Source organism: Pelobates fuscus, chromosome 3 (assembly GCF_036172605.1).
Source record: "Pelobates fuscus isolate aPelFus1 chromosome 3, aPelFus1.pri, whole genome shotgun sequence".
Taxonomy (NCBI): domain Eukaryota; kingdom Metazoa; phylum Chordata; class Amphibia; order Anura; family Pelobatidae; genus Pelobates; species Pelobates fuscus.
Genome location: NC_086319.1, coordinates 102,311,708 through 102,338,788, shown reverse-complemented (window position 1 = coordinate 102,338,788; position 27,081 = coordinate 102,311,708). Strand labels below are relative to the sequence as shown.

The 27,081-nt window shown below is 40.5% G+C and overlaps 1 protein-coding gene across 3 annotated transcripts in view; it reads right to left on the bottom strand.

Moving 5' to 3' along the window:
- Positions 1-27,081, bottom strand: part of ARHGAP26 (Rho GTPase activating protein 26) — a 431,709-nt gene that overhangs the window by 253,388 nt on the left and 151,240 nt on the right. For all 3 annotated transcript variants that reach the window (XM_063447382.1, XM_063447384.1, XM_063447383.1), the window contains exon 11: positions 9,101-9,179. In XM_063447382.1, the coding sequence (XP_063303452.1) occupies positions 9,101-9,179 (79 nt within the window). The remainder of the gene's footprint in view (positions 1-9,100; positions 9,180-27,081) is intronic.

Below are 27,081 nucleotides of genomic sequence, written 5' to 3'. Positions count from 1 at the left end.
TTCCCAGTTTGTGCAGCACTGACGTTCAGCGTCTCCGCTGAACGTTTCCTATAGAGATGCATTCATTCAATGCATCATTCTGAGGAGATACTAAGTAGCGCTGCACATGCGCCTTAGCCTCCTAATGCTTTCCGATAGAAACCATTGGATTGGCTGACATCAAGTTTGATCATCTCAGCCAAGGAGGTAGGGTGGAGCGAGCCATGCAAAAAGGTACATTTTAACCATATAAACAAACAGATCCAGCTACCTAAACGGCGGTTTCCAAACTATAGTGTCAGGAATACATACACACACACACACACACACGGAAATAGAGAGTGCCACTTTAAAAGTCTATATAACAGATGAACAGATGTATTCCAACACCTTTATTCTATAGTGCTAATAAAATCAATTTGAAAAAAACTTTACAAAAGGGACAACCTCTTGAAAGACATGTGGGTGGGGAAGGGGGCGGTCAAATGGTAAGAGGAAAAATAAAAAGTCAATGCTTTACAACTAACTAAAGAAAAGAAAAGAAAAAAGTATCCAAGCATGCAAAGTATTTGGTAAACAAGCCTGCAGTGGAACGTTTAACAAAGTGCCATTTACATTACGTCTCCGTGTATATAAATCCTCTTTTAAGAAGGGTGACTGCATGGAAAATGTTTCTGCTTGACTGTGCTTATAGGTATTAAAAATCATCTATGGTTCCATACTCTGCGGGAAGTTTGTGTCGGTCATCTTTGAAGCATTTACAAAGCCTTAAAGAAACCATGGTCCCAATTAAAACCAACCCCCGTTTTGTTTCATTACAAGGGCAGGAAACCCTTCGAGCATCCAAAGCAGAAGTTGCCTGGGTTATTGCCAGCCATCTGTTTTTTGCTCTCTGTACAGTTATATAACAAATATTTCAAAAATGGGTATGGGTGGTGTTAAAATAAAAAAAATAAAAAAATTAAAACGTTAAAGAACTCACAGCCCTAATCATCCAGACAGAAAAAGGAACCTCACTTAGAAATTACTGAATTTAAAAAGGTCAAAACACAAAAACTGACTGCTCATGTACAGTAGCAAGCTAATTTAAATATTTATGGAATTTTGTTGAATTGGAATACACAGAGGTAGCAATGCCCCATCCAAGAAAAAGGGATAAAAAAAAAAAAATTAAAAAATTAAAGCAGCAAGTTGAATAGGTTTCCAGACTGCTAATACAAAGCTGGCAAAAAGGAAAGGAAAAATACTGTTGCAAGATCCCCCCTCCCTTCTTTGAGAGTCCCACACACATACAGATGTCTCTTCCATACTGTAGTCAAGCAGACAGAGTCAGGAACTAAAGCAAGAGCTAACTGTAACCTAATTTTAGAAAAATCACAGCTCCTAAGGCCTAAAAATACCATAATTTGATCATAGCTACCTCTAACCGTTCCCGCTATACATCTAACTAATGCAATTACACATCATTCAGTTGAAAATCTGATTAAAAATAAAGAGGTGAACGAATTTGCAGAAAATGCTCCTGGTTATTTCGAAATCCGGATTTAAACAAAACTGTGAGTGTTAGAGAAGACTCTTTAGGACGTATTCCTTAATGCTAATCCTGAACGTTAAATAAGGTCAACAACTAATAAGGCATTTACTAGTCACATACGGCATATGTAAAGACTTTTTTTTTTCATTCTTTATTTTTGCCTTGATGGCCATCCAATAACACCCCATACAGAATGAGCAAATAATAACTTGGTACAATGTAAAAGATTTACAAACATCCGTCATGAAACAGTCATAATACAGAATAACTGATATGTACAGTGTAAGGGTTCCAATACAGAAGATTCCGATAGTAAAATAAAATATAACAATTATAACAATTATAACATTAACAATAAGTCTTGGTGCTTATTTAAAGAACTCCAGTGAGCAGCAAAGCAATAGCAAGACACATGTAACACATGTAGTCCCCTCCAAACCAGCCTTAGTGTATTCCACCAGTTAGCATACAACATGGAGAACATAAGCCCACTGTTATAGGCCCCACTTAAGAAAAGTTCGGCTACACAAACAGAAAGAGGAAGGAATGAAAGTCAGAAGAAAGAAGGGACAGGTACAGGAGGGGGAGGATGGGGGGAAAGCCGCAGATAGCCCAAGAAAGAGCCTCTGGGGCAAGAGAGCCCCAGAAGCAATCTCGCAACAAAGAGATCCAGGTAGGGGAGTACCCCCAGGGGGATCCTGCAGGTCCCCCCTCAGGGGATAAAGGATGAAACCAGCAACCCTACAAGGCGGCAGAGCAGAAGAGCGGTTATGGTGGGGGACTGGACCCACCCCTATCCACCCATTCGTTTTCAAAGAGTGGATCATGCCTATCCACCAGATTGGTTTATCAACCCACTTCTCCATATCGTCGTCAATGAGGGCCTTAAACACAGGGATGTAATTTTGTTGGTACAATCGGGTAGGATCTGCCGTCAGCCAAACTCCTAAATACTTGAGATGAGTGAGAGTTATATAAAATGTGATGGTGCCACCATGGATTCTCTAGGGCGTGTCAGGGTCAAGAACACATCATCTGCAAAGTTGGATAATACACATTTCTGCCCGCCCACTACAACCCCCTGTATACTTGGGTTAGTTCCGATTGCTTGCAGAAGCGTCTCGAATAATAAAACGAACAACAAGGCTGAGCCATTGCTCAGCGTGAACGGTGGGACATGATCTCCAGAGATCAGAATCTGAGCCCTAACACTGGTGTACATACTGCGAATCGCTGTTAAGTACAGAGTAGGGATGCCAATATGCGCCAGCAGTTCAAAGAGATAAAACAACTTGACCCTGTCAAACGCCTTTTCGGCATCGAGAAACAGGATCAGTGATGGCGCTTTAGTGATAACCTGTCGCCAAATGAGATCCACATTACGTCGAGTATTTTCAAACAGTTGCCTGCTGGGGACAAATCCCACCTAGTAGGCATGTATCAACCGCGGTTGCAGAGGATTCAATCTGTTCGCAAGAATCTTTGCTAAAAGTTCAGAATTGTGGTTTATGAATAAAATTGGTTGAAAGTTAGCCAGGTCCAAATCGTCCTTGCCTGGTTTCGGCAATAAGACAATATCCGCTAGAGAAATAACTATTTGGGGTGCCCCCTTCCATAAGGTCATTAAACCAGGACTCTAAGTGGGGTGATAATTCTTCACAGAATGTTTTGTAATAGCTACCATCAAAATTGTCGGGCCCGGAGCTGTATGGTCTTTCAAGGAAGGAATTTTCGTAATGTGTGTTTTGCGCTGTCTTGGGCGAAGAGACCTAGCCAACAAAGTGTCCATTTTATGAGATTTTTCGTAAAATGTCCTTCTGGAACATATGATAGCGTGTGCCGTGTAGTCCAGGAGGGTTTCCCGAATCGACAATCGCAAGGCGCATACTGCCTTCAAGTGGGCTGGGGAATGGTTTGATTTGTGTTTCTGTTGAGTCATCCTCAAAGACTCCAGGAGGAATACCAAAAGTTGTGATGTGTTTTTTTTTTCCCAATGTGGCCTCACAAATCAGTATACCCCGTATGACCGCCTTATGAGCCGCCCACACCGTCACCATGGAAGGACCTGGCCCTGTGCTTACCTTGAAGTATTCGGTTAATTCCCTACGCAAAGTAATGACTATCTCCAGATCTCTAAGTAAGTAGCTGTTCAATTTCCAGGACAAAGGTGTTGCTGTACACCACTTATCCAACATTATGGAAACATCGGCGTGGTCCGATCAAGTAATAGAGCCCACAGTAGATCCCGCCACCTTGGATAAGGCAAGTGGACTTACCATGAAAAAATCTAGCCGTGAGTAGGTGTTGTGTGGAGCCGAGTAAAAAGAGTAATTAAGCTCATCGGGATGGTAAGCTTTCCAGACATCGATGACGCCAGTCTGCTGAATAAAATCAAGCAGCAACCTGTCCAGTCGTCCTCTGCTGTGCGAGAGTGGAAGCCCGCAGCATAAACTCCTATCGACAGCAGGACACGGCACAGCATTGAAAAAAAGACTTTATTCTTAAACTAATTTTCCCTTTTGCAAATGTATGACATCTCTCAAAGGTCCGCATAAGGTAGAACATTTTGACTGATGCAATATGGAGATAATAGCGTAGAAATGTAAAAACCAAAACAAACAAATATCTGATCAAAGCTTGTCAGACTAGTGTAATGCTTAAAGGAGACATAGTTCTACAAGCATCATAGAGTTCAAATACATATATAAAACATGCATTGCTTGTATATTTATAAAGTGATTACATATGTTGCAGAGTTCACGCATGGGCACGATTATCACACATCAAAACAGAGTTTTGACTGGAGAGTTTGCACGAGACTACGTCTTAAAAAACAAAGAAAAAAAAGTTACTTTCATTTACTACATTTTTTTTTTTTTTTTTTTAAAACGTCTTTTCTGCTTTCAATTTAAAAGCACAGCAAACCACTTCTTGTGTGGTTTATTGTGCTGTAAAGAAGTTGGCTGAATGAGCGTAATATCTTCATTATTAACCACCCCAGTCGTGGTTTACATGGATGTGGCTTCACATGTTTTAAGAGAGGTACATTAGAGGAGGTACAGCCACCAGATTTTTTTCTTGTTTTTGCTGGGAAAAGAAAATACGCAGTTACTACACTATACTACTAGCAGAATTATTTGCTAAAGAATAACTTTTACACTGACCAAACCCTATATATTTCTTGTATGCGTGCATGCAACCAGGCAGTAGTGTGTTATTTTTGGGGGCTAAGGGTAATAAATTAGACAATAACTTAAAAACACAATAATATCAGCATAACCTATATGATCTTGACCATTATTACTTGTTTAAATACTCTAACATGTCATTAACTAAATTGTAATACATGAGAAAGAAAGCAGATGATCACTAATAAAATGTCCTGTATGGTATAGCACTTGTAGTCTAAATAAGTGCATGCCTCCCAATTGTTCCTATTTAGGAGGGTTAGTCCATTTTTTGTACCCAAACCGCTTTTCTACCCCAATGTGTATTTTTCTAGGAGCTCCATATTGTTACTGTCTTGAGTGTGTAACAGAGCTCAACAGCAATAATACTCACAGGAATGTGTCTTTAAATTAACACTCTACACACCTCAGATACTTTAGCTCGCTGCAGTACTCTGTGTGAAGAGCGTTTCCTTTCATTTTACAAAAAGTGCAAATTTCAAAAGCAATTGGCACTTGTATAAATTAACCTTGTTACATCCCTCTCGTGTCAGACTACCGGTCCGGTTACTTCCTGGTTTAATTAGCTCAGTGGAGCTAAACTCAATAGGCAGACAAGTGCTTAGAGCACCTGCCTTGCAAATACTTCTCATTGAGCTACATTGGGAACTTTGTGATTGGACTTCCACAGACAGTCTGGGCTGGGAAAAAAGGAAAAAACGCTTGCAAAGGCTGCAGACCAAGATCGGCAACATTTGAAAGCGGTTTTTAACCACACACACACACACACACACACACACACACACACACACACACACACACACACACACCTTTGTATTTGAGCATGAATAGTCATTACAAATTCAATTTTAATTGCACAAATTGTTATTAGTAAGTCACCTAAAATTTCTTAGAACTGCCCGCTCCTGGCCACATCCCCACTCACACTCCTAAAGAGTGCATATTTGTCTGAAGTGCAGTTCTAAGTAGTGCATATAAAAATTAAAAAACATTTAAAAAAAGACTGCATGATATTGGCTCAAAATAGCAAATTAGAGGGTATGGCCTATACATGATGCTTTGCCAGCACTATGTCTGTAAGAGCATGAAGGGGGATGAAGTCCACAACATCTGGGGTGCCAAAGGTTGCCTATCCCTACGCCATGTGGGAAAGAAGGAGGACAGCAGATCTAAACTTTACAGGTAGTAATGCTGAACTAAATCTCACACAGAGACAAGATTGGGAACCCAAGGGGACTAATATATATATATATATATATATATATATATATATATATATATATATACATATACACACATATATACATATACACACACACACATATATACATATACACACACACGCATATATATCTTTAATCTATTATGAAAAACCTAAACTGGTTACGTTACTAAAAATAATAAAACAAATGCACAAAATACTAAGCAAGACTAATTGTGGCCTCAAACTGAGTATTTAGGGTTTCCTACCAGCGATCTGCTCATCTAAACACTTCAGTCTAAAATGCACCTTGCTATCTTTAGCCTTGCTTCCTGTTGACTAATCGATGTTCTGTAGGTTGTTAACCTTTAACATGCCATCAGTTAGCGCTAATAAACACCTGCCTGGTTTATATGGGCAAAACATTTGCCATTTGTCACCTTCTTTAACTTTAATTTGCTGGGGGAAAATCCAGACCTTTTATTTGTATCCCATCCTTTTTAGAGAGCAAAATTTGTTAGGAGGAAGTCTTGTTCTCAATGTGATGCAGAGAATTGCGTTTCTAATGGTTAATTCGACGTATGTTACAATAGAAGCAAGAGTGTAGAAAGCAATTCTCCCGATAAACAGCTATGGCTTTGTAAAGTTCACATTTATTAATATGGTCACAGCAATCACTATGGTAACATGTGGGCTTTGCAATTTGGCACTTGACGTTGCAAAGCCATCTGACTTGCCATTGAACAGATGGAAAAGCTCAGCAGTGTGCGTTTGAAATTCATTTTACGATGCTGTGCAAACTTGACACTAATCCGAGTACCTGTCCCTGCCATGCTAGACTGTTACTGTTTTACCTGTCACAGGATCTAAAATAAAAATACATGTGAAAAAGTAGAAAAAAATAAAAAAGTAGAAAGACAAGACTATAGTTGAGGACCTGCAGCATTCTGAGCTGGACTGGATGATCATTCAGAGACAGTCCGTGTGGCTTCTTGTTTAATCTCTTGCCATGTGCTTGGATATTAAAATGTAGCTTTTTCATAAACACAGAGCAGCAAGGGACAGGCTGAAAGAAAACACAGCTACTGCTTTCCAACGGTTTGGGCACTTGTCTGGATAAAGCGAGGGGAGGGGGGGGAGGTGGAATCTAAAATCAAAGAACTGGACAACTAACTCTAAGCATTTGAGGATAAGATGGAAAGAATTGAATCGGAAGCAAATACAAGGTATTTACTTCCTTTGAAACACAAGTGCTTTTCAGAATTAAATTCAATCTCTGTTTGCCACCTAGTGACCATATATTAGTGCAGCCAGACTGACCATGTTGTACATTTTATATGTATTACCTGGGTGCTAAGAAGCCTTAAGGAGTAACAAGATAATATAAAGTGATGGAACAATAGATTCAAGATATAGAATATTCCAAGATAACTAACTAGATCGATAAGAAGAGGTTTGCCTAAAAGACAGAATATTACTGCACGATTGCTATATATATATATATATATATATATATATATACACACACACACACACACACACACACACAATATTATCATTTATTAATTCATTTTTATTCCTGTACGGTATAGATCATGATAGGATACATGCATTAATTCCCTGTAATGCAAAGTTTTACTGCAACCGTGCAGACCTCCTAATCTCAGACAGTGCTGTCTGCTGAGATTAATGGGAGTTACGTTTGTAAACAGCAGCTGCTGTTTGCAGCAGTCATGATTTTAATTGAGCCGTTTCCTAAGCAGAATTAAAGGAATACAAACACGTATTTCTAATGCTATAGCGCCCCTGTCTCTGGTTGTATTAAATTCCCCACCACCTTTTTGCAACCCTGAGGTTTCCTTGGCACTGCTCTCATCAACACCTAAATAATGTTTACATTTATTCCCTATAGAGGACCAATAAGTCGTGTTAGGGAGCTTGCAAAGCCATAACCTAATTCTCTGATTCACCTTTCCACCCCCTGCAGCGTCAAAGACACATGGCCTCCTTCATGGTGGTGCTATCCAATGGTCTAAATTCAATGCGTTTCTACGGGCTATTGAGTCACCGGTCAGTGCAGCGGAAATGCCTCTAGTGGCCCTCATTATGACAGCTACTAGAGATGTATTTAACCCTGCAACGTAAACATTGCAGTTTATACAACATTGAGATAATGTGGTCTGGATGTCTATAGTGTCCCTTTAATAGTTGATGAATTTGACAATTATTTCGGTGTAGTCCAATGGCATTCACAGCCCTTTTGGGGTCTGATGTTATCGTAGATTCACTAAATGCAAGTGCAGTGTTAAATCTGTTGCAACGGCACGCTGCTATCGTGTTATCATAGAAAGTGGCGTCTCTAGGGTTAGTGTCAGCCCCCCTGCCCCCCATAGTGTTCTTTGGGCGAACACTCCTCCCCCTCCCCCCATATGTTGTAAAACTACAATTCCCATTAGCACAGAATATACTCTACTAGTGTAGACTATTTACATAGGGGCTCCAGGAAATATTTTGTGCACAAATTAAAGGGACACTATAGGCAAGAGAATCACTGCAGCTTAAAGAGACACTATAGTCACCAAAACAACTATAGCTTAATAAAACAGTTTTGGTGTACAGATCATACCCCTGCAGTCTCACTACTCAATTATCAGCCATTTAGGAGTTAAATCACTATGTTTATGCAGCCCACATCACACATCCTTATATATGAGGTGTGCAGCCTTCCTAAACACTTCCTGTAAATAGTTATCAAATATTTACACTTTTAGTGCAAATTCGGTTTAATTTGAAATGTCTTATCTCCTGCTCTGTTAATAGCTTGCTAGACCATGCAGGGGCCTCCTTTATATGATTAAAGTTTGTCCCTTTAATGCAGTGGTTCTGATGACTATAGTAAGTCCTTGCATGCCAAGTACTCCAGTCTAAATGCTGCGTTTTCAGACAAAAAGCAGTGTTCACATTGGTGCCTAGTAACACATCTAGTGGCAGTCACTATGTAACTATGTAACTATGTAAATAGTCTAGAAAATTGTCTAGTAAATATTCTGTGCTAATGGAAACAACCTCAAACTACCCAGAAATTACATATATACAATTCTAAATTTCAAACTATACTGCCTTACTATGCTATATTAACACATTTTGTGTATTTATTGGTATTCGTAAAATTACAGAAAGGTTGTTGCTTACACTTACAGGTTCTCGACCATCCATTGCTTCCATCCATAAACGTCTGTCCTCTTCAGACAGGGCCTGCATTGTAATGGAAGATGGCCTACAAATTAGGTGGGAGAGAGAAGCAGATACAGCTTAGGGGCATGAAAGTATATATCAAATCATATTGGCACTCGCTTCATGGCAGATGATATTTGCAAATACAGATATTGGTGTTGTGCTCATTTACCATTAGTGAATTTTTTTCTTATTTAATTTTTTAAATGGGTTATACCAAAATATAGCACAAAGGACATTTAAAAAAATAAAATAAAAAATATTCCAGAAGAATGGAAGGATAGGACAGGATCCAAAACACACAGACCAAGAGCACAATAAAAATTAGACTAGCTGTGAATCGGTCTTTAGAGTGGCCAGACTAATGGTGGACAGAGTCAGACTAAATAGCCAATGCCAAAACACTAAACACCACCACACTCACAAAAATAGTATAAATGCTCATGTGCAGTTTTAATATAAGAAGATTCTACAAGTGAAAATCAAAATGAAAAAAATCTAAATGATAACAAGACTTACGTAGAGAGAAAAGAAAAAAAAAAAAAAAAAAAAAAGACACCTGTCAGCCGACTAGTATTTATAGATTACACTGCACTGCAGTATGATAAATATTGGTCATCCACTATCTATATGGCATATTTAATCACATTCAATATAAATAGTTAAAAAAAAAAGTTAAATGATCACTATAGGGTCAGGAACACAAACATGTATTCCTGACCCTATAGGGTTAAAACCAGCATCTAGCCACCCTGGTCCCCTTATGTCTCCCTAAAATAGTAAAATTTTACTTGTATTCAAGTCTGCAGCTGCATACAATGTCCCTGTTTCCTTTAGACCTGCCCCACTGCCTGCTGACATCAGCAGAAGTGGTAGCCTGATCCAAGGATTGGCTGAGACTGACAAAGAGGCAGATCAGGGGCAGAGCCAGCATGATTCAAACACAGCCCTGGTCCATCTGCATCTCCTCATAGAGATTAATTGAATCAGTGAATCTCTATGATGAAAGTTCAGTGTCTGAATGCAGAGAGAGGAGACACAATGTTTGGATGCATTTTAGGAAGCCATGACCCAGGAAGGATCTCTAACAGCCATCTGAGGAGTGGCCATTGAAGTTATCACTAGGCTGTAATGTAAACACTGCATTTTCTCTGAAAAGACAGTGTTTACAGCAAAAAGCCTGAAGGTAATGATTCTACTCACCAGAACAAATTCAATAAGCTGTAGTTGTTCTGGTGACTATAGTGTCCCTTTAAAATCGCATAAAAAACAAAAAAACAAAAAAAACAGAAATGAGCAGTCCACTCAAAGAAAGCATACCGTATATACTCGAGTATAAGCCGAGTTTTTCAGCACATTTTTTGTGCTGAAAAACCCCAACTCGACTTATACTCGAGTCAATGTCTGTATTATGGCAATTTACATTGCCATAATACAGACATGGGGCTGTGTAGGAGGGGGGCTGGCAGGAAGTGTTTACTTACCTCTCCTGCAGCTCCTGTCAGCTCCCTTCTCCTCTGCGCCAGTCCATTCAGCACCTCGGTCAGCTCCCAGTGTAAGTCCCGCGAGAGCCGCGGGGTCATAGTTACACTGGGAGCTGACAGGGGAGCTGACCGGACCGGCGCGGCGGAGAAGGGAGCTGACAGGAGCTGCATGAGAGGTAAGTAAGAGCTCTGCCAGCCCCCTCCTACACAGTGCCCATCAACTGGACCACCTGGGAGTGAGAGCCCCCCTCCCTGCCATGTATCAAGCAGGGAGGGGGGACGAAAAAATTAATAAAAATATAAATAATAATAATTAAAAAAAAATAACAAACAAAAAAAATTACAATAATAAAAAAAAAAAATGCCCACCCCCCACCAAAGCTCTGCAACACACACACACACACACTGCACTCATTATATACACACACTGTAAATAAATATTCAATTAATATAATTTTTTTAGGATCTAATTTTATTTAGACATTTACCAGTAGCTGCTGCATTTCCCACCCTAGTCTTATACTCAAGTCAATAAGTTTTCCCAGTTTTTTTGGGTAAAATTAGGGGCCTCGGCTTATATTCGGGTCAGCTTATACTCGAGTATATACGGTATGTCCTTCATACATCGTCCAATTACTTCAGTACAATTGGAACTGGTTATGGTTCCATTTGCTAATGGTGAATAGGTAACCTATTGAGCAAGCATATCCACAAAACAAGATGGAAAAAAAATAATATATTCTTTAAATAGGTATGCGTCCAAAATAGGAGTCTCTTAGTGTGGATAGTAATATGTGTAGATCTAAATAGCCGATGGTCAAGGATAGCAGAAAACTGGATACACTATACTAGCCAAGGTAAAATATGTACAGTTTCGCTAGACTGAAAAGTAAGCCAAATGGCTACAGGAAAAAAACAAAAAAGAGGTAAGGGCTGCAAATATGAATTATAGAGACAGTTGTTCACATGCAACATTCTAACATTCTCAGATGCCCTTAGTTTTTTAAAAAATGTATATATTATATGAATAGATGTGGTACAACAGACAGCATCAGATATCTCATGGTCCAAACTGACAACTTGCACCTTGACTATTGAGATTATGTAGGATATGTATCGGATGTCCATAAACATTACTTTCCATGTGTTTTTCAATGTTGCCATTACTAACATTTTCTATTTTTAATGTTTCCGATTCTTCGATATTGTGAAGCAGATGGTTTGTGTATCCTGTATGCTTTGATTGACTGACTGATAAGCAGGGAGACAGACAAACCATCATTTAATATTTTTAGATTTGTTCTGTTAACATCATATGTATATTTCTAGTTAATATACTAGCATGAGCTTTCAGGCATGCATTTGTAACCCTTTGTATACACATGCGTGCCTTTAATTCATATGGGAATGTGTTCACAATCTCAATATCTCATATGCTTACGTAACGCCAAAATGTTATACGTATGAAGGAACATTCATACCTACATAAATATCCTTTTACAGTAATCTACATGTCTGCAGTGTTTATACAAAGCACAACAAATGGCATGATTTCTTATCGTTTTAACCTTTCAGCAGCCTTTTAATGTATTCCCCTTTTCCTTATTAAAAGCCTGCTAAGAGATAACAAAAGTGGAATAAAGGTAGCTTGAAATCCAATTACTCCAGAGATACTAGAGTAATGGGGAAGCACAATAGATTGCTCTTAAAAAGGATTTTACTAGATGTGATCTCGCATACACAAACAATATTTATAATCCAATCCCTTGCAAAGTGTGTTTCTGAGATTTATAGGTTTCTGCAGCTGTTAAATGGAGTCTCCACATTTTCAAATGTTATCACTAAATCTGCCAAGCCTATGATCCTACATGCGGTCCAACATGGATAATATTGTGCAACCGCAAAAATATTTGATGAGAAAAATATCTGATGCTGTAAATAATGCTACTTTAAAGCCGAATAATCAGATAAGAAGCAGCCGTAGCCTTGACCCATGCCATCGCAAGTACTATATTCAGCTTCTTACTAGAATAGTCTTTAAAACTGGGTGCCCCCAGGCCATTCTACCCTCCGATGTATTTATGACAGCCCTAATCTGTGTGATAATAGCAGAGGTTTTTTTATAATGGACTCTCGATAACACCAAAACGTATAGCGCCCTTCCTTGAACTTAACACCATATCCTGGCAGAACTCATTGGTTTCCCCAGCAACATGCTTTAATTAATAGACCAATATATTATACTCCGTCCCCAGAGCTTTTCATAACTATGGTTCTTAACCTACAGTGTAAAATGACTTTGGTCCAAAAGACCAGTCACCTTTCATAAAATATACCTTTTATTTAAAATGTGCATATTGGGAATGGAACACACCTCTCACGTGTCATGTAGTTATAGTCTCAAGGTTGTCCAGTTTTATATCCTGATCTACCTAAATGTATTGTCCCTAAACATGTTTGGCACTTGTCCCCCACCCTCACTATTCCTTAACCCAGCAGGTCCGAAACTGTGTGCCGGGCACCGCACACAGGGGCACTGCAAGATTTGCCCGGTGCTCTGATAATAATAATAGTCCCCTTATGTGTCCCTAAAATAGTAAAATTTTACTTGTATTCAAGTCTGCAGCTGCATACAATGTCCCTGTTTCCTTTAGACCTGCCCCACTGCCTGCTGACATTAGCAGAAGTGGTAGCCTGATCCAAGGATTGGCTGAGATAATAGCACCGTGAACCTTGCCTCTCTCCCCTGCCGGCTCTGCAGGACCGGAGCGGAGATCAGAGAGCACTGTAATGCTGCAGCCGGCAGGGGAGGGAGGGAAGAGAGGATCCGGGGAGCTCTAACTTGCAACTCCTTGTTCTCTTCTCGCGGGCTCAAAGCGTTGCCACGGTTACTCCTAAGGCTGCTAGAATTTACTTTCACCACAAGGATCACCATAGATTGCCTTGTACTGTGTCCCCCCCCCCCCCCACCCTCCCAGGCAAAGGTAAGCAGGGAGGGGTGATACATTATTTTTTTGTTTTGTTTTTTTATTAAAATATATATATTTATTAATCTACTCTCCTCCTCCTACCCTGCCCCCCCAAAACACACACTGCAATACATATACATATACATATACATATACATATACATATATATATATATATATATATATATATATATATAGCTATATACACACACACACCCTGTTCCAAATTATTATGCAAATTCTATTTAAGTGTCACAAAGATTAACCCCTTAAGGACCGGACTGTTTTTGCGATGTTGTACATTTGCGACCAGGCATCTTTTTACACTTTTGTGGTGTTTGTGTTTAGCTGTAATTTTCCGCTCTCTCATTTACTGTTCCCATACAAATTATATATTGTTTTTTTCAGGACAAAAGGGGCTTTCTTTACATACCATTATTTATATAATCTCATGTAATTTAATTTTTAAAAAATGAAAAAATATGATGAAAAATTGAAAAAAATACATGTTTTTTGACTTTTATGTGAAAAATCTTTTACTCATCTACAAAAGCGAATGAAAAAAACTGCTAAATAGATTCAAAACTTCTGAGTTTAAAAATACCCAGTGTTTACATTCTTTTTGCTATTTTTTTGCATGTTATAGGGCTATAAGTACAAGTAGGATATTGCGGTTTCAAAACATACATTTTTAAAATGTTTCAATAGTGACATTGTAACATTATTATCTGTCATAAATCGCTGAATAACACCCCACATGTACATATTTTTTTTAAAGTAGACAACCCAGGGTATTCAATATGGGGTATGTCCAGACTTTTTTAGTAGCCACTTAGTCGCAAACACTGGCCAAAGTTAGCGTTCATATTTGTTTGTGTGTGAAAAAAGTAAAAAACTAAATTGAACGCTAATTTTGGCCAGTGTTTGTGACTAAGTGGTTACTAAAAAAGACTGGACATACCCCATTTGCAATACCTTGGGTTGTCTTCTTTTGCAAATGGTATGCCATCATGGGCGTAATTCTCATTCCTGGGCTACCATACGCTCTCAAAGGCAACGTAACCAACCTGGCCATTTTCAATGTAAAAATATTTGACCCATATATTTGACCCTGTAACTTTCAAAAACGCTATAAAACCTGTACATGGGGGGTCCTGTTCTACTCAGGAGACTTTGCTGAACACAAATATTAGTGTTTCAAAACTGGAAAATGTATCACAACAATTATATCATCAGTAAAAGTGCTGTTTGTGTGTGAAAAATGCAAAAAAAGTCACTTTCACTGACAATATCATCGCTGTGATATGTTTTACTGTTTTGAATCACTAATATTTGTGTTCAGCGAAGTCTCCCGAGTAAAACAGTAGCCCCCATGTACAGGTTTTAGGGTGTCGTAGAACGTTACAGGGTAAAATACAGTGATAGCAAATTAAATTCTCTGGACTTTCGGCCTGGGTTAGCAGGCAGGTCCCTTAAATTGCAATCAATAAAATAACTTAATTATGTAAAAATATTACATAAATACGCACGTAGAATTTAAATATATATGCATATTTATATATTTGAAGTCTAAGTGTATATTTATATAATTATGTAATTTTGTATATGGACATATGAATAGTTCGTATTCTTTTTATTTATTTATATATACATAGATATATATACAATTTCATTCTAAGTGTATTTTGATATAAATATATATATATATTAATATCAAAATACAGTTAGAATAAAATTTCGTATAGATATATAATTATTTTAAAAAAAAATATTATTTTTACATGTTTAATTTAATTTAAATTACTTATTTGTATTTTATAATAATATATACAATATATATAGTTACTATATATATATATATATATATATATATATTATTATTATTATTTTATTATTTATATAGCGCCAACAAATTCTGTAGCGCTGTACAATGGGTGGACTAACAGACACATAATTGAGATCAGACCACTGGACGTACAGGAACAGAGGGGGTTGAGGGCCCTGCTCAATGAGCTTACATGCTAGAGGGAGTGGGGTATAGTGACACAAACGGGTTAAAGTAGGGGAATTAAATAGTTTGTTAGAGAAGGGTTTATTGAGTGCTTGGTAGGTCATTTTTGACAGTTGCAGGGAAGGAGTCAAGGGGTGGGGGATGAGAAGCCTGCTGACAGTTTAATTGATACGCTTTAACGAAGAAGTGAGTTTTCAAAGATTTTTTGAAGGAGTGGAGGCTGGGTGAAAGTCTGATTGAGGAGGGAAGTGAGTTCCACAGAATAGGTGCAGCCCTAGAGAAGTCTTGAAGGCGAGCGTCAGAGGTGGGGATCCGGGCAGAGGATAGGCGTAGGTCTTGGGATGAGCGCAGGGGTCTCGACGGGACATACTTGTGTATGAGGGAGGATAGGTATGTTGGAGCAGCATTATGTAGGGATTTGTAAGCAAGTGCCAGAATTTTGAATTGGGCCCTATATCTAACTGGAAGCCAATGCAGGGACTGACAGAGCGTGGAGGCGTGGGAGGTGCGACCGGACAGGAAAATAAGCCTCGCAGCCGCGTTCATTACAGATTGCAGCGGTGCAAGCTGGGAACATGTAAGACCGGTCAGAAGGGGATTGCAGTAGTCGAGGCGAGAGAGAGCAACAGCATGAACCAATATCTTAGCCGCGTCCGGCGTTAGATATGGGCGGATGCGCGCTATGTTCTTGAGTTGGAAGCGACAGGATTTGACTATCGATTGGACATGGGGAGTAAAAGAGAGGTCAGAATCGAAAAGAACCCCTAGGCAGCGAGCCTGCGAGGAAGAGGTGATAGTAGCGCCGTTGACTTGGATGGAGACAACAGGAGTAGCAGCACTTGAGGGAGGAAAAACTAGAAGTTCTGTTTTGGACAGGTTGAGTTTAAGGAAGTGAGCAGCCATCCAGTTGGAAATAGCAGAGAGGCAGTCAGAAACACGAGTCAAGGTGGGCGGAGAGAGATCAGGGGAGGACAGGTAGATTTGCGTGTCATCTGCATATAAATGATATTGGAAACCAAAGGAGCTGATGAGTTTACCAAGGGAGGCAGTATAGATAGAGAACAGTAGGGGGCCGAGGACAGATCCTTGGGGGACGCCGACAGAGAGGGGTTGGTGAGAAGAGGCAGAACCAGAGAAAGAAACACTGAAAGAGCGCTGGGAGAGGTAGGAGGAGCACCAGGAGAGAGCAGTATCCCGTAGACCAAAGTTACGAAGAATGTGAAGAAGCTGTTGATGATCAACAGTGTCAAATGCGGCAGAAAGATCAAGGAGGATTAGGATAGAGTATTGGCCGTGAGATTTAGCGGCAATTAAGTCGTTGGATACTTTGGTCACAGCAGTTTCGACAGAGTGACCAGCGCGGAATCCAGACTGAAGGGGGTCAAGCAGAGAGTTGGATTTGAGAAAGTCTGTCAATCTGGCGTACACAACTCTCTCGAGGATCTTGGAGGCAAATGGGAGTAGCGAGATAGGGCGGTAGTTGGATGGGGAGTTGGGATCAAGGTTGGGCTTTTTCAGAATCGGGGTTACGGTTGCATGTTTGAAGGGTGAGGGAAATGTGCCAGAGGAAAGGGAGAGATTGAAAATGCTAGCGAGAGGAAGAGCAAGAGAGGGAGACAAAGTGCGGATGAGATGCGAGGGAATAGGATCGAGAGAGCAGGTGGTGGGGCGGGAGGACAGGAGCAGTGCAGAAACCTCTTGTGCTGTAGCAGGTGCAAATGTGCATAGGATGGCAGGGGGAGTGGGGTTGGGTGATATAATGATAGGGGAAGGAGAGAGATTAGAGATCTCATACCTGATTGTAGAGATCTTCTCAGTGAAAGGAGATGCAAAGTTTGTGGCGGACAAGGTGGTGGAAGGAGGGGTAGTCACAGGGCGAAGAAGAGCATCAAAAGTGTGAAACAGGTGTTTGGGTTGATGGGACAGTGTGCTTATGAGGGTTTTGAAGTAGTTTACTTTTGCAGAGGAAAGAGCCATGCTGTAGGAGCGCAGCATAAATTTATAGTGGACAAAGTCAGATGCAGAGTGAGACTTTCTCCAGCAGCGTTCAGCAGTTCTGGAACATTTTTGGAGGTAACGGGTCAGCTTAGTGTGCCAGGGTTGTAGTTGGGGGCGCTTGCTGCGTTTAACTGTAGGAGGTGCCATGATGTCAAGTTGAGAGGAGAGAGTGGAGTTGTAGAGTGAGGTTGCAGAGTTAGGGCAGTTGAGATTTGAGATGGGTAAAAGGAGTGTTTGGAGTGTGGTGGAGAAGTGCTGGAGATCGAGGGAGTTGAGGTTTCTGCGAGGTTGGAGAGTTGATGGTGTTGAAATTTTGGTATGAGGTATGCAGATGTTAAATGTTAGCAGATGGTGGTCAGACAAAGGAAATGGATCAGTGGAGAGATCAGAGGTGGTACAGAGATTGGTGAAGATGAGGTCAAGAGTGTTTCCTGCAGTGTGAGTTGCGGAGGAGGAAATCTGTGTGAGTCCAAAGGAGGAGGTTACAGAGAGCAGACGGGAGGCATCAGGGCAGTTGAGCTTGTTGATAGGGATATTGAAGTCCCCAAGTATGAGAGAGGGAGTGCTAGAGGAAAGAAAATGGGGTAACCAGGAGGAAAAGTGTTCAATAAATAGTTTAGGGTGACCGGGGGGGGGCGATAGATGATGGCAATTCTTAAAGGAGTGGGCTTAAAAAGGCGTACAGTGTGAACTTCAAAGGAAGTAAAGGATAGGGCAGGGGCAGGGAGGATAGGTTGAAAGGTGCATTGAGGGGAGAGAAGGATGCCTACACCACCTCCTTTACAGTCGAGTCTAGGAGTATGGGAGAACTGTAGACCACCGAAACATAAAGAAGCAGGAGTAGCGGTATCGGATGGGGACAGCCAGGTCTCAGTGAGTGCCAATATTGTGAGCGAGTTAGAGATGATGAGGTCATGTATAGCTGTAGATTTGATGTTAGTACAAATGGAGCGAGCGTTCCAGAGTGCACACTGAATTTTGGTAGAGTTGGATAAACTGCAGGGTATTTGGAGGAGGTTTGCATGGTTTCTATTTATTTTGGTGTGAGCAGATGAGGTGTGGGGCCCTGGGTTGGGAGAGACGTCACCAGCTGCCAGAAGTAGGAGGAGAGATAGTGACAGGAGGTGTGAATGGGTTTTATATGGGCGGCGACTAGGGTGAGATTGGGTTAGAGCAGGAGAGAGAGAATAGAGAAATGAGTGCAGGGCTTGAGATGAGAGAAGGGGGGAGTGTAGCAAAGAGGGATTGATGTAAATATGAGTGTTTGATGGAGGTGGGTGGAATGAGATATTTTGATTCTGAGGGAGATAAGAGAGAAGGAGAGGAGGAGAGTATAGAGCATTGCTCTGATGGGTAGGTAATTAGAGGAAAGGAGAATGAGCCGAAGTAAGAAGGAGGACTGAGTGTTAAGGGTTAAGAAGGTGGATTGTGCTCATTACTGGTGGTGTTTGCAGCTGCTATTTGGAGATATCTAAAGTTGTGTGAGGGATTCTATCTATAAATGTAGTAAGAAACTTGGGGTGGGGTGGTGTTGGGGATATACACACACACACGTGTGTAATTTAATTATAAGTGTATTTTTATATTAATATATGTACATATTAATATAAAAATACACTTACTATGACATATATATGATATATAGACATATATTATATAGGTATAATATATGTCTATATATCATTTATATATATATATATATATATATATATATATATATATATACATATACATACACACACACATATATAAATATTATTTTTGTATTAACTTTATCTTTAATTTTTTTTATGATTTTACAGTTGCAGGGAGACTGCCTGTCAGCACAGATAGTCCCCCTGCAGGCAGACACATGGACACCTATTGTGACCACAGGGGTCCTAATGGCCAGGGGGACAGGGGTCCTAATTCGCCATGGGGAGACTGTCTGGGCTGCAGGCAGTCTCCCCACAACGGGAGCACTGCCGATCGCCGCCGGGGGAACGACGGCGATCGGGTAAGTAAATCTTAAAGTTAGGACGGTTCAGGACCGTCAGCGGTCGGCAATGGAAAAATGCCGATGACGGTCCTGAACCGTCCTGCGTCCTTAAGGGGTTAAATATTTTGTTTAACTCATAGATGGCATTGTGTCTCAGGGCTCTTTTGATCACTGAAAACAATATTTGACACCTGTGATAATTAGATTGCCAGGTGAGCCCAATTTAAGGAAAAACTACTAAAGGAGGGTGTTCCACATTATTAAGCAGAGCACCATTTTCATGCAATATGGGGAAGGAAAAGGATCTCTCTGTTGCCGAAAAGAGTGAAATAGTTCAATGCCTTGGACGATGTATGAAAACATTCGATATTTCACGAAAACTTAAGCGTGATCATCGCACTGTCAAGAGATTTGTGGCTGATTCAGAGCACAGATGGGTTCGTGCAGATGAAGGCACATTGAGGAAGATTTCTGCCAGATCCATGCATCGGATCAAGAGAGCAGCTGCTAAAATACCATTACATAGCAGAAAACTGATATTTGAAGCTGTTGGTGCCTCTGGAGTCCCACGGACATCAAGGTGTAGAGTCCTCCAGAGTCTTGCAACTGTGCATAAACCTTCTATTCGCCACCACTAACCAATGCTCACAAACAGAAATGGCTGCATTGGGCAGAAAAATACATGAAGACTAATTTTCAAACAGTCCTGTTAACTGAGGAGTGCCGTGCAACCCTGGATGGTCCAGATGGATGGAGTAGTGGATGGTTGGTGGACGACCACCCTGTTCCAACAAGGCTGCGACGTCAGAAAGGCGGTGGTGGAGTCATGTTTTGGGCCGGAATCATGGGAAGAGAGCTGGTCCGCCCTTTAGGATCCCTGAAGGTGTAAAGATGACCTCTGTATGTGGAGTTTCTGACTGACCACTTTCTTCCCTGGTACAGAAGGAAAAACTATGCTTTCCATAATAAAATCTTCATGCATGACAATGCACCAGCTCATGCTGCAAAGAATACCTCTGCATCAATGGCTGCTATGAGGATAAAAGGAGAGAAAGTCATGGTGTGGCCTCCATCCTCCCCTGACCTCAATCCTATTGAGAACCTTTGGAGAATCCTCAAGCAAAATATCTATGAGGGTGGGAGGCAGTTTACATCCAAACAGCAGATCTGGGAGCTCTTGCAAACAAATTCAAGCAGAAACTGTCCAAGTGTCCAAAAACTCACAAGTTCAATGGATGCAAGACTTGTGAAGCTGCTAACAATAAGGGGTCCTATGTTAAAATATAACGTGATCTGTTAAAATGTTTAAAAAGTTAAAATGTTGTTATACGTTTTTTTTAAATAGCTTTTGATTTCATTAAATATGCTGCAAACACAACAAATTACAATTTTCAGTTCTTTACAACCTGTCAAGTGTTTTGAAACAGTGCACTATAAGTTTTTTATGTTTAAAAAAAATACCGTTATCATTAGGAGGTTTGTTCAATAAAATTTGAATTGTACTCTTAACCCTTTAAGACCGGAGGGCGTACAATTACGCCCTATTTTAAGCGGCTCTAAACGCCGCCGGGCGTAATTGTACGCCCTCCGGTCTTTTCTTACTTACCCAGTCGCCGGCAATCCCACGCCGGCAATCGCAGTTGGGGGGACTCCCAGGGAGCCCCCCGCGGCACATCCTTCCTCCTGGGAGCCCCCCCGGCCATGTGAGAGTGAGGTCCTTGCGAGGACCTTACAATCACATGACAGTTAGTCCCCCTGCTGGCTGGAAATCAGCTTAAATTAAAATAAGTCTAAAAAAAAAAAAATATATATATATATATATATATATATATATTATATATATGATCTAAGTGTATATATACACACACATATACATACACACACATACACTGTCTAGGTGCATTTTACTATTTATATATATATATATATATATATATATATATATATATATATATATATATATATATATATATATAAATATCAAATTACACGTAGACTGATACGGATTATATATATTGTTATATATATTTATATATAATAAAAAAATATGTAAATACGTAAAAAAATAAAATTAAATAATTAAAAAATATATAGATGTGTGTTATTTCGTTCTAACTGTATTTTGATATACATATATACACACACACACACATATATACATATATATACACACATACATACATACATATACATATATATATATATATATATATATATATATAATGGAAAATTTATTCATACTTACCGTAATTTTCTTTTCCTGGCTATTATTCATGGCAGCATATACACATGGGTTAGCTCCTCCCCTTACAGCCGATAGGACAGGAAAACCACCAAGGTTTTAAAAGGAGGCTCCATCCCTAAGGTCCTCAGTCAGTTTACAAGCTCTACAGTACATAAATAGAGACATTAATGGGTGGGAAGTATATGCTGCCATGAATAATAGCCAGGAAAAGAAAATTACGGTAAGTATGAATAAATTTTCAATTTTCCAGGCTAATCATGGCAGCATATACACATGGGGAATACCCACGCTTACAAAGGGAGGGACAGAATAGCCAATCAAATAATCAGAATAATTCAACATAGATAGAAGAATTAACTGAGTTAAGTACTTGAGTACCAAATTGTGCATCATAGACTGTTTTAACGAACAGTATGAAATGCCAGACAAACGTGTCTAAAGAGGTTCAAATGCTAGCTAACAAAAAGTGTCAGCGGAAACCATTACCATGGCAACCCATGATGCTGCAACAGCATGAGAGGAGAGTGCCCTGATACCCTCCAGCACAGGTAGAGAACGGACGTGACGTCCAAATTGTGCCTCACGAATTACTTCAATGTCCAATATGTAATGCAGGACAAACTAGTTCAAAGAGGTCCAAATGCCAACTTTACAAAGTTTCAGCAGAGACCATTGCCATGGAAGCCCACGAGATGCTGTAACAGTACTAGTGGAGAATGCCCCAAATCCTTTGGTACAGGTAGAGAATGGCATTGAAAGGCTCTCACTTTAGGCAGGATCTCTGGTGCTACCAGCAAGACAACCATATCCTGTTGAAATTCAGTGAATGGGGGTACACAGGATCAAGCCTTGAGTTCACCCATTTTCCTTGCTGGGGTACTAGCCACGAGCACTTTCTGTGCTACCACCATGAAAGCACCTTCTAGAGGTTTGAATAATGGTTCAGTCAGGGCCCATGAGAGCAGTGGTACGTCACACATTGGCTTCACCACACTCCGTGGAGGCATGATTTCATTCAATGCCTATATGAAGCAAAGTGCAGCTAAGTGCACACATTCACCTTGCTGAGGTACAAGTCACCAGCAACAGCAATGTCTGGGCTAAAATCATGGAAGCTCCTGCTAGAAGTTCAGTCAGAGTCTGTGAGACCAGTGGTACGTCACATATTGGTTTCAACACCCTCAGCGGAGGCTTGAGTTCAATTGTTACTTACATGAAGCAAAGCACCAGGGGCATCAATGCTCAATCGGTACCCTTCAGTACAGGTAGAGAATGACCTAGATAAGCATTCACCATAGGCAAGATCTTCAGATGCCAAATGCAAGATGACCATATCTGTTGAAAAGTAGTGAAAGGGGGTTCACAGGATCAAGCCTGGAGTTCACCCATTTTCCTTGCTGGGGTACTAGCCTCCAGCACTTTCTGTGCTACCACCATGGAAGCTCATTCTAGAGGTTCGAATAATGGTTCAGTCAGGGCCCGTGAGACCAGTGGTACGTCACATATTGGCTTCACCACACTCAGTGGAGGCATGATTTCAATCAATGCCTATATGAAGCAAAGTGCAGCTAAGTGCTCCTCTAGAGTGTTATAACACAGAACCTTTCAAGGCCTGAACGATGAGTAATTCCAACAGACAAAAGCATGTCAAGCTTAGTAAAGCCTGTATAGGATTGTAAGAGGATCTCAATGACCGTCTCAGGGATGCCTATACTAATATGGACCCCTGCATCAACACCAGAACTTGAGGATCCTGGTGTGTCATGGGGCCTTGTAATAGGTCTGGACATACAGGAATTTCCCTTGGAGGTTCCAGAATCATCTTATTCATCATAGGAATTTGAGTCGACACGGTCTTCCACTGTCACCTTTTGCATTGCCTTCTTAGGAAAGTCGAAAACAGGAGAATATGTACATCAGACTAAAATTCTAAATTTGAGTCAGTGTATCCTGAACCTGAGCATTCTGGTCCTAGCATGTAAAAAATACTTCTGGACCTGGTAGGTCCAAGAAATGGCCATCAGATCTATGTAGGGTATCAGACAATCTGCGTCAACCCTGAGGATACGTCAGGACCTGGTTGCCAATCCACCTTGTCCACAGTTATTCAGCTCTAGCAAACAGCCATTGTATTCTGAGCCACTGGTTGTTCTTCTGTGCCCTGATTATGGGCTGGAATTCCATCAATACGTATCTGTGAGACCCATCTTGGTAAATATAGGATACAGTTGCATTGATTGTTGAGCAAATTTGGACCCACTCATTCTTCAGCAAGCATCTGAAGTGAAGAAGAACCTTGAAAATGACTCTTAGTTCCATACAAATGAATGGAAATATTGTGCAACATGTTCCAAACACTGTGCAACCAATCTTATAAAAACTGGAATTCGAGCTAATAATCGACCAATGAGGTTCTGTTCACAGGAAACTCAGATCTAATCCCTCTTTCAGCTGCCAGGGAAGGTGTAACTCCACTGATGGGGGACATAGTAAGTGGCTGACTCCAATAATCTTTCTCTTGTTGGATCAAGATAGGAAGGATCTGTAAGGAATCCAGAGATGCCATTGGGCCCATCTGACAAGTCTGCTGGTGGAAGCCAGGATTCCTAGTAGTTGTATCTATTTTCTTGCTGTTACCAAGCAGAAATGAAGAAACTGGGAGAGAAAACCTTTACAATCTGTGGAACTGTTCCCGAGATAGGGAAAAGCAGAGCATAGAATTTTCCACTCGGGAATGTCAACCACTGAGCTGGTCTGAAACTGCTTTTCTTGATATTCATCAAGCAGCCAAACTTTAGGAGTTATGAAAGAACTATATACCTCTGTGTGCCTGCCTTCTGAGGGTCTAAGGCTATCAGAAGTCGATCCTCCAGCTAATGGAACCAGGTGGAGTTCTGGACTCTCAATAACACTATAAGCACATATAAAGATTCTTGGGGCCACATTGAGGCCAAATGGTAGGTTCTCTTCTGAGCTAATGCCGAAGATCTCTGCAGATTGGACTGAAAATAAGCATCCTTGAGATATATAGAGGTAAGGAAATTATCCTTCCAGATTGCTTGAGATTTGGATCTGCTTGACTCCATCCCGAAGACTCTGACATTCAGCCTCTTGTTGGCCCCTCTTATGTCCAATGTAGGCTTTCCTGTGCTTTTCCTCTAAGCACCAGAAGAGAGGCGAAACTTGTCCCTGGAACTGCTCTTCTTCTGGGACCTAAAAAAAAAAATATCACCTCTTCGTCCAGAAGGCTTCTTCCTTCAGTGCTTTACCTTTTGATTCATTGGTCTTAATACTCCTGTTGGTATGGGGACTCCTGTGCCCGTTAAGAAAAAACTCCAGTCTATATCAATCTGGACCATGGATACCACACAAGCCTCCAGAGTATGATGAGCCCAGGTATGTGTGATCAGAAAAATGAGGCTCCTAGTACCGGAGGAGATATGTTCATTGCTGAAGAGCAAAACGACTGCGTTATAGCTCCATTAGAACCTTGAAAGGCAGGTTTACCAACTGCCATGAGTCACCTCTGGAGTATTCCCTGCAGGGCCAGTAGCTCCATGTATCTCAAATACTGGTCACTGGAGGTTCTCCGGTCTGACTATGACTATGAGGAGCTGGGATCCTTGGAACTTCCATCCTAAGGTACCAATATCTTGCAGCCCTCATTCGCCTTTTCAATGGAATTATCCAAAGTTTCCCCAAACAGCACCACCCCTTCAAATAGAATGGTGTAGAGGGCAGACTTGGAGGATGAGTCATCATCCCAGAAATAGAACCATAATGCTTTCCTAGCTGCTATAGACAAAGCCATTTGATCCAGAGAATATCCTAGTTACATCTAGGGAAGTTTCTGTGAAGAAGTCAGTTGTAACCTGAAGACTTCAGACTGCCTCTTCAATCTTGGCTTTTAATATCTCTCTCCATAGTAGCCTTGAGATCTTTAATCACATATTTCATGTTTGTAGAAACAGCAGCGGAAGTCACAGCTGGCTGGCCTCCTGCAATGGTAGGCGTAAAATTTTGGATAGGTCTGAGTCCACCTATGATCCATAAGTGTGCAACTTAGGTGGTGTTGTTTTGGGGTTGGAAATAACTTCCTCCACAGGGTAAAGCCTGGCCTCTTTTCTTACCCCTAAGGCCTCTGGAACTTACTTTGTAAGCCCTGCCTGCATGTCATGTGGCTGCACAGTGATAGGTCATGCTGAAGCGACAACCTTCTGGAGGAAGTCAGTGCATAACCGATTCCTTCCACTGTTTTCACCTCATAACCAGATCCTGGTGAAGAATCAGACACCTGACAAATAATAATAACTAAATATTACCTGTGGTAAGTATTAAGAAAAAATGTGCACTGTTAAATTCTATAAGAAACCAGCGAAACAGCTTTAAAACAGGCTGACGACAGCACTTATCCATGTCTGGAGACACTGCAAATACTTACCAAATAAGTGTGGTAGGTTTACTGTACTTTTCCCTTTATTTTAGACACTTTCTGGCAATTGCCCTTATCCAAGATGGCTGCCACAACTTGTATTCCCACAATGCAAGTCATCTGTATTAGGCCCAATAAGGCACAAACTGCACACATGTGGGCCTATTCCGAGTGTGTTTGCTGTTTAGAGACCAGGGAGAGGACTCTGTCTGAAGCCTACATGGCCCCTAAACACCCAGGGTACCGGGAATAAATCACTGGGACCGAGGGGAAGCAAAATAGATAACAAAAGTGCCTGCAAGGGAGTTGAAAAGGCAACCATGTGCAAAAAGTCAAAGTTTAAAGGCACCACAGTCTAAAGGCCTCAAGATATAAAAGGTAACACAGTTTTCAAAATGTATCACAGTTTTAAATATATCAGTCTTCAAATGCACTGCAGTTTTCCAAATGTACTGCAGTTTCAATACATGCAAAAGTATTAAATGCAAATTTAAATGAAACAGTTTTAAATGCCACACAGCTGAAATGCAACACAGCTTAACCCCTTAAGGACATATGACATGTGGGACATGTCACGATTCCCTTTTATTCCAGAAGTTTGGTCCTTAAGGGGTTAAATGCTTCCTAGCAAAAGCACAACCGCATAATGTACCACAATCTTAAAAATAAGGTACAGCTGTATAATGCACTAGTTTAAAGATATCAAAGCTTAAATGCATCACAGCATAAAAGCACAACTGCATAATGTACTACAGTAAAACAGGCAAATAAAGTAATGAAGATAAAAAACATACATGTCCGTAAGTTAAGGGAGCAAATTGCTCACGT